At 31.7% G+C, this 9,524-nt stretch overlaps 1 protein-coding gene across 1 annotated transcript; it reads left to right on the top strand.

Moving 5' to 3' along the window:
- Positions 1-8,900: 8,900 nt before the first annotated feature.
- On the top strand, positions 8,901-9,524 carry LOC123202846. Its single transcript, XM_044618996.1, has one exon. The coding sequence runs from the start codon at positions 8,901-8,903 to the stop codon at positions 9,522-9,524; it is 624 nt and encodes a 207-aa protein (XP_044474931.1).

A 9,524-nucleotide genomic window follows, 5' to 3' on the forward strand; every position in this document is an offset into this window, starting at 1 on the left:
TGGGACATTTGAAATAGTGGGTTGATTTTAATTTTACTTAATTTTGTTATTTAATATATTTATATTGTGTTTAGATAGTAGAAGGAAGAAATTTTTTCATGTGGGTATAGGGAGAGGATTTTTCCCCGCGAAGATGAGAAGGGGATGAAGAAGAAATTTTTTTTTACGAGGAGAGGATGGAGAATCATTTTCATCTCTACTGTAATATTTTGTTTAAAAACTATAAAGGCAGTAATGTAATTAGAGCTAAGGATGCATGGGTCATTTCTTTTAGTAAGTGAGGGTAGTTTGGTAATCTTACTGGGCATTCACTTGTGTTGACCTAAGTATATAAACTTTAGTTTGGGCGAGAGCTGTAGAGTGGAGAGAAAGAAAAGAAATAGAGGCGGCAGGCTGTTGATTTTTTTTTTCTTCTTTGGTTTGTGCGTCTTGTGGCTGCTGTATGGCTGAGTTTAATCTCTGAGTTCAATTGGCGGTGTCTCATCGGTGAAATCAGGTTCTCTTTGACTTTGTTTTGCCGTGCATTTGCTTTGTATATTGTTTTGATGTATAGAGATTGAGATCCGTGTATTTGCATATTGTAATCGAACTTGATATTAGTGGATTTGACTAGAGGAACACCTCTGCCTTGGATGTAGGATTTCTTTTACAAAATCCGAACCAAATAAATCGTGTTGTTATATTTTTTCCTGTTTTTCACTGTTATATTGTTCAGATCGGATTATCTTGGGGTTCGGTAATATAAATTTATAACAAGTGGTATCAGAGCCACTAAAGATTTTTCAGATCTGTGATTTTTTAACCTATTTTCATTTCTTTTCCTTTTATATTCGGTTGTTTGTGTATATCTTGAGATGTGTCTGGCTTTCGTGCTTTTCAATATATTCTGGTGAAATATATGTGTTGTGTCTCTTGATATATTTGAATATATTTCGGAAAGATTGTGTTCTTGTTGTGAGTACTTTGCTTTCTTGGTACTGTTGTATTTTCTTTTGGTACTTGTAGGATTAAAAGAAACTAAAAGAAAAAAAAAAGAACATAATGGGGTCAACAAGACTGGAAATAGAATAGTTTAATGGAAAAAATGAGGGTTGTTTTGGTGCATCAAAGGTGTGCAAAGGCCTTGGAAGGTGTAGATGCTTTACCTTCTGATATGATAGAATCTCAGAAGGCTGAGGTACTTGAAACTGCTTATAGCTTGCTAATTTTACATCTTTCTGATAATGTTTTAAGACAAGTTAATGATGTAAATTTTGCTGCAAAATTATGGTTGAAGCTTGAATCTTTTTATATGACTAAATCTTTGACTAACAAAATATATTTGAAAGAGCAACTTTTTGGTTTTAAAATGGATTCAAGAAAGTCTTTAGAAGAAAATTTAGATGAGTTCAATAAAATTACTATTAATTTGGCTAATATAAAAGAGAAAATTTCTGATGAAAATCAAGCCATTATTATTTTGAACTCACCGCCTGAAACTTTTAAAGATGTAAAAGCTATTATCAAATATGGTAGAGAGTCTCTTTTTTTAGAAGATGTCTTAGGGGCTCTTAAGTCAAAAGATTTAGAAATGAAGATAGAAAAGAAAACCATAGGTGAAGGCTTGTAAGTAAGACGCAGAACAAAAAAGAAAATTTAACAAAAAGATAAAAGAAATAATAGATCTAAATCTAGGTCTAAAAGAGTTTGTCGGAATTGTCATAAAGAAGGTCATATAAAGAGAAACTGCCCTGAAAGAAAGAAAATAAATTTTCCTTCAAATAATAAGAAATATGAGTCTGTAAATCTACTTGATGGCTATGATAGTGCTGAAGTTTTGGTATTAACTGAGGGGTTGTCTAGGGAAGAATGAGTTTTAGATTCAGGATGCACCTTTTACATGAAACCTAGAAAAGACTGGTTTTTAGATTTAAAACAAATAAATGGGGGAAAAGTCTTAATGGGTAATGATGATGCATGTGAGGTAACTGGTATAGGTGCAATAAAACTGAAACTTGCTGATGGTTATATTAAAATTCTCAATGATGTTAGACTAGTTCCTAAATTGAGAAAAAACCTAATATCTTTAGGTTTGTTAGATTCCAATGGTTATTCTTATAAATCTGAAAAATGTGTGCTTATAATACTGAGAGGAGCTTTAGTAGTAATGAGAGCTAAACTGATAAATGGGTTATACATTTTAGAGGGAACAACTATTAGTGACTCAATGTCTTCTAAACCTGATAAGGTGGATGAAACTGTTTTGTGGCATAAAAGGCTAGGACACATTAGTTTCTTGGGGTTGCAAGAACTTTGTAAACAAAACTTGATTAATTCTAACAGAATTTCTGCATTAGAGTTTTGTGAGAATTGTGTTTTAGGGAAGTCACAAAGGTTGAGGTTTATAGCTGCTACTCATAGATCAAAGAACATTCTTGATTATGTGCATTCAGATCTATGGGGTTCTCCTCAGGTACCTAGTTCTCTGTCTAATGCTCATTATTTTCTAACCTTTGTGGATGATTTTTCAAGAAGAGTATGGGTTTATTTTTTAAAAACTAAAGATCAAGCATTTGAATTTTTTAAAGAATGGAAAACTCTTGTTAAAAATCAAACTAATAAGAAACTAAAGGTTTTAAGAACAAACAATGGTCTTGAATTTTGTAATAAACAATTTACTGATTTTTGTAAACAATTTGGAATCTTGAGACATAGAACCTGTGCAGACACTCCTCAGCAGAATGATCTTGCAAAGAGAATGAATAAGACCATTCTAAATAAGGTAAGATGCATGTTAGTTGACTCATGATTGAGTAAGAAATTATAGGCTGAAGCAGTTGCTACTGCTTGTTATTTGATTAATAGATCACCCTCTTCTGCTATTAATTTTAAGACTCCTATTGAATTGTGGTCTGGTAAACTACCAAATTTAAATCACTTGAGACCTTTTGGATGCCTTGCCTATATCCATGTGAAACAGGGTAAATTGAACCCTAGAGCCTTAAAGGTTGCCTTCTTAGGATATCCTACAGGGACTAAGGGTTATAAAGTCTAGTTAATTGATGAATTAAAATGTGTGGTCAGCAGGGATGTTGTGTTTAATGAATTTGTTTTTTATAAAGATCTGTTTATCTCTAACCAATCTCAGTCTAAACACGTTTATATTGAGGTGAAGAATTCTGACTTGAGAAATTCTACTAGTGTTGAGTCAAGTGATGGACCTGGTTTAGGCTCAGATCCAATTCATACTCCAAAGTATAAAGATAGGGGTTTGAACCAGTAACCATCACAGAGTCAGAGTCAAAGTAGTTTAGACAGTGATGTATATTTTGATTTGTCTGATTATCAATTGGCTAGAGATAGGACTAGAAGAGCTATTAAACTGCCATCTAAATATGCTCATGCAAATCTTATATCATATGCACTTAATATAGGTGATTGCATTGAATTGAATTAACCATTAAATTTCAAACAAGCCTATATGAGTAAACACAAAAATGAATGGTTAAATGCCATGCAAGCTGAAATTGATTCTCTGCGTAAAAATAACACATGGATTCTTGTTAAAAGACCTGTAAATAAAAAGATTATAGGTTGTAAATGGGTTTTTAAAATAAAACCTACTGCTCTAGGCTTTGAAAATGGAAGGTTTAAGGCTAGAGTTGTTGCAAAAGGTTTTTTCCAAGTAGAAGGAATTGACTATCATGAAATTTTTTCACCTGTAGTTAAACATATATCAATAAGGCTTATTTTATCTACTGTGGTGTTATTTGGTTTAGAACTTGAATAGCTAGATGTTACTACTGCCTTATTTCATGGTAATATAGAAAAACAGATTTATATGGAGCAACCAGAGGGTTTTGAGAAACCTGGATCTGAAGATATGGTTTGCTTACTAAAAAGGACATTATATGGCCTAAAATAGGCACCAAGACAATGATATAAAAGGTTTGATGACTATATGCTCTCCATTGGTTTTTCTAGAAGTAACTTTGATAATTGTGTTTACTTTTGTAAAACTGAAACAGACAGCTATGTTTATTTGTTGATATATATGGATGATATGCTTATTGTTTCAAAGAAAATAAGTGATTTGAATAGGTTGAAAAAATTGTTAAAAGATGAATTTGAAATGAAAGATTTAAGACCTGCAAAAGGAATCTTAAGGATGGATATTAAGAGAGATAGGGGTAAAGGCATTTTAACTTTATCTCAATCTGAATATGTTAAAAAGGTTCTTGATTTGTATGGTATGCATGATGTTAAATCTGTTAGAGCTCCTATAGGAGCTCATTTTAAATTGATGTCTGTTTTGCATGATTTACCTATTGATGAATCTGAATATATGAAAAATATTCCTTATGCAAATGTGGTAGGTAGCTTAATGTATGCTATGATAGGATCCATACCTGATATTGCTTATGCAATCAGTTTGGTGAGTAGGTTTATGGGAAAACCTTGTAAAACACACTGGAATGCTGTGAAATGGGTGTTGAGATACTTGAAAGGTTCATGTGATTTTGGTCTTGTATACACTGCATCTGATACTAGCAGTTTACATGTTAAAGGATACTGTGATTCAGATTATGCTATAGATTTAGACAAGAGGAGCTCTCTAACTGGCTATATTTTCACATTTGGTGATAATGTGATAAGTTGGAAAAGTTGTCTTCAGCATATTATTGTTTTGTCTACAACCGAAGCTGAATATGTTGCATTGACAAAGGCTACAAAAGAGGCTTTGTGGCTGAAAGGTATAACAGAAGAATTGGGGTTGCATTGTGGTACTCCTGTGATCTATTGTGACTCACAAAGTGCAATACATCTGTCTAAAAATAGTGCTTTTCATGAGAGAACAAAGCATATAGATGTTAGGTTGCCTTTTATAAGGGAAATTTTGTCTAAAGGTCAGGTAATGCTGGAGAAAATTGCTTCAGAGGTTAATCCTGCTGATATTTTAATAAAGGTAGTTTCAATAAACAAGTTTAAGAGTGCCTTAGACTTGTTACAAATTGGAAAGGTGTGAGTCAGTCTTGCAGAGGTGTTTTGGCTAGTTAAATTCATGTTTGAGTCTTGTAGTTTTCAAACAACGTGGAGTTTGTAATATTTTGTTTAAAAACTATAAGGGCAGTAATGTAATTAGAGCTAAGGATGCATGGGTCATTTCTTTTAGTAAGTGAAGGTAGTTTGGTAATCTTGCTGGGCATTCACTTGTGTTGACCTAAGTATATAAGCTTTGGTTTGGGCAAGAGCTGTAGAGAGGAGAGAAAGAAAAGAAATAGAGGCGGCAAGCTGCTGGTTTTTTTTCCTCTTCTCTGGTTTGTGCGTCTTGTGGTTGTTGTGTGGCTGAGTTTAATCTCTGAGTTCGATTGGCGGTGTCTCATCAGTGAAGTCAGGTTCTCTTTAACTTTGTTTTGTTGTGTATTTGCTTTGTATATTGTTTTGATGTACAGAGATTGAAATCCGTGTGTTTGTATATTGTAATCGAACTTGATATTAGTGGATTTGACTAGAGGAACACCTCTACCTTGGATGTAAGATTTCTTTTACGAAATCCGAACAGAGCAAATCGTGTTGTTATATTTTTTCCTGTTTTCCGCTGTTATATTGTTCAGATTGGATTATCTTGGGGTTTGGTAATATAAATCTATAACATCTACAATGGAGACGAGATTGGGGATTGAGATCCCCTCCCTGCTCCTCCTTGTTGCCATCCCTAAAGCAAATCATCTCTTGATTTTCTTTCCAAATTAGACTTTCATAAAATTAATTTGTTGTTATTTCCATGTTTGTTTGTAGTATTTTAGGTAAATATTTGATTAGTTACTATTAGCACGTTACATTTTGCCAAACAAATTTATTCAGAATTAAAATTTTAGTTATCAAAATAACATTTTAGTTACAACATATTTTCCTCTAAGGGGACCATGGGGCACTGGAAGGGGGATGAATCTTACCTCTATATTAGTATGTTACATTTTGCCAAACAAATTTATTCAGAATTAAAACTTTAGCTGCCAAAATAACATTTGGTTACCACATATTTTCCTTTAGCGGGAACATGAAGCACCTAAAAGGGATGAATTTTTACTCTATTTTGTAATTAAATAATTAATTGTCAAAACAAAATTATTTGAAAAAAAAAAACTAATTATAAAAAATTAATTTTTAGTACCCCATAGTTTCTTTTTTACGGAAAAAGTGAGGCATCAAAAAATTAATTCGGGCAACTAAATTAAATTTAGTTGTTATAGATGAGTTTTTGCAAATTTTAATTTGTAGTAAAATATAACAACCAAAATTTAAAAATAAAATATAAAAAAATAGTAATATGTAGAATATCAATTTACCTCTAGTAAAAAATATCATTTTCTCCTTGTGTGAAAAATATCACAAAACCTTCTAGTAGACCCTTGCATTATTCTAATCAAAATCACAATTTCAAACCACAAATCACACTATAGATTGACCAAAAAATATTTATCTATCAACTAATGACCAATTTCAAGTATAAAATGTGATATTTATAAGCAAAATTTGATAACTTAAACTGAAATACAAAAATATTATATCTCTTGAAAATCTTCTATTTTCTAGTCAAATTTAGAGTTTTCAACCAGAAATCATACCTTAAACTAATAAAAAACAATTTTCATCAACTAACAACCAATTCTAACTTCAAAATGTGGCATTCATAGCAAAAGTTAAAAAGTTAAATTAATGTGCAATACATCACCATCAATTTTAGAATAAACAATTAAATCACTTAGTAATAACCTTAGAACCCGTTTTAAGCTCAATTTTGAAAAGATATTGAGCAAATTTTAGTATTTAAAAAAAAGAAAAAAACAACAACAACCATGGATTGTAGTTCGAATTTTGGTAGGAGAGATTTTTGTTAGTACAAAATTTTTTATCTAGGTCAACAATGGTCAAACCCCCTTTATAAATTGGGGCAATTTCGAAAAAGTACATTTTCTTAACTATAATAATATAATCTTTAAAGTGTTGGTTAAAATCCTATCAACCCCCATAGTTTACCCAAAAATATTGTCTTTGAAATTCTAGTAATAATTATTGTAATAAAAAATATGGATCATATATACCTATAGAGTTATACTGTGTACTTGTTTTGAGCATATAATTGTATACACACTTATATATGTCGTCATATGATTGTGTATTTTTTATCTTTAATTTAAAATCATCCAATCATATAATGACATATATAAATATATATATTTATATACTCAAAATAGGTGCATATAATTTTATTGAAAGAACAAATTCAAAATGTTTGTTAAAATTTGGAAGCGTTATGGTATCTTGTAAGCATTTTCTGGCATGCATTTTAATTCATTACTTGTTTGTTTGTCTTATTTTAATATATAGTTATCAATAACAAATTTTTTTCCATTAAAAATTTGCAAATTAAGACAAATATTTTTAAAAAAATTCGTATGTTATTATTTTATAATGGCTTTACATGGTAAGTCCAAAAAACCTTCTAAAAACAACCCAAAACTTTATTTGCAGTTGCTTTTCTAGGATTCTGCATTAAAGAGTCAATACATCTCCTTTGTTATTATTTCATAGTGACACTATATGGCAGGCAAGGTTTTAAAAACCGGATCGGACCGGCCGGCCGAATCGGCCGAACCGTGAACCGGAACAGTAGACGGTTACTGTAGAAGGCAGGACCGTTTTAAGTTTAAAATCGTTTTGGGCCGCGGTTGAACCGCCGGTTCACCCCTAAACCGCGGTCCAACCGGGTTTAGGTGGTTCCGGTTCAAGGCTTTATATAAAAAAAAAGTTCTATATTTTTTCTTCTTCCTTGCCGTGCACGCAAGACTTGCAGGAGATGGTTTTCTCCAACTTCACAAGTTAAAATCGTCGTTGATTCATGTTGCAAGCTTTCACACCGTTGATTCAAGTTTAAATCTTGCATGCAGGACATCAATTGCTGCAGTTGTTGTAGCTGTTGCAGACTCCCAAGACAGCAGTGAGTAATAATAATAATAATATAGTTGGTTTAAATTAAATGATTTGTTTTATATTATATTTATTTAAACGCTTACTATATAATATTTTTTAAATTTTTTTCTTCCGATAATTTGGTTAAATAGTGCACAACAAGTCAACATTGTAATTTTTTACATTTTAATTCAACAAGGTTTGGCATTCGATGCTCGTTAATTTGTGTTTTGATTTTTGGTGTTTAAAAATAGGTTAACTTATTATTGTTAATTTGTAATTGACTTAGTATTTCTGTCAATTTAATATGTTATTGTTAATTTGTAATTTTATTATGTATCTGTATTGGATATCTGGACTGAATGTATTTCATTCGTAATATAGTTAGTTTCTAAAAATTTAGAAGTTGAATATCAATATTCTATGATACCCTATTTATATATAATAAACTAATATATGACAATTTATAATGAATATTGTTATAAATAATGAATATTGAAATACTTACGTAAATAATTGATTTTTATGGTGAAAGAAAATAAAATATTCAACTATATATTTTGTAGATAATGCTATTAAAGAGGATGTTTTGTTTTGATGTAAAGTTTATGGTTATTACTTATTAAATTTATGTTCAATAATACATATATTTTGTTAATTATGAAAAGTATGCGTAACATAAAATTTAGTATGTAAAACATATGTAATTAGAAATAATTTTTTTAAATTATTACATAAAACTATAATTCCGGTTGAACCGGCCGGTCTAAACGGTTCGACCGGTTCAACCGAAACCAATATTCAAAACGGTTTTTACTCCGGTCCGGTTTTAAAAACCTTGATGGCAGGTTCTCAAAACCTTTTAAACACAAGCCAAAACTTCGTTTACTTCTGTACTTTTTTTGATCCACTTGCCCTTTACGTGAAGCAGCAACTAGCAATTAACCATGCTTGCACCCAAAGTTTCAATGACTTTTCATCAGAATTCTCCTCCATTGATGATCATAACACAAGTAGTTTCCATTTCTTTCCTCTTACTTCTTCACTCTCCCTCGCCAGCTCTCGCCCTCCCGACATCAAGCACCCACAATCCATCTAGTTTAGTCGATAGCGTTTGCAAAGAAGCGAACGAAGAGGGCCATTTAAATTACAACGATTGTGTTGCCGCTCTTATGTTAGATCCTAAAGCCTTGTCTGCAAGGAACAAGAAATTGTTGGCGAAGATCGAGCTAAACTTGGCTCTATCTAATTCCACAAGCAGCCTAACATACATCGATGCAATGGCAAAGAAGGAAAAATCTTCACCAGCACTGAAATCGGCACTCGAGTACTGCGTTTCACAGTATAAAGATACTGTGCAGTGTTTTAAAATGGCTTTGATGGATTTGGATGTTGATCCTGAGGCTGCAAATTATGATGCGTTTGTTGCTAATGATGGTCAATATTACTGTGGAGAACAGCTGAATTCTAAAGGGTTTCAATCCCAAGTTGTGGATTCAATTAATACTAGAAACTATTATGTGATGCTGTATAGTCGCATTGGACAAATTATTACCAATAAGATGACCTGA

The sequence above is a fragment of the Mangifera indica genome, chromosome 19 (assembly GCF_011075055.1).
Source record: "Mangifera indica cultivar Alphonso chromosome 19, CATAS_Mindica_2.1, whole genome shotgun sequence".
NCBI classification, from domain to species: Eukaryota; Viridiplantae; Streptophyta; class Magnoliopsida; order Sapindales; family Anacardiaceae; genus Mangifera; species Mangifera indica.

Coding starts and splice junctions, on each gene's coding strand:
- LOC123202846 (XM_044618996.1), top strand. CDS start 8,901: ATGCTTGCACCCAAAGTTTCAATGACTTTTCATCAGAATTCTCCTCCA.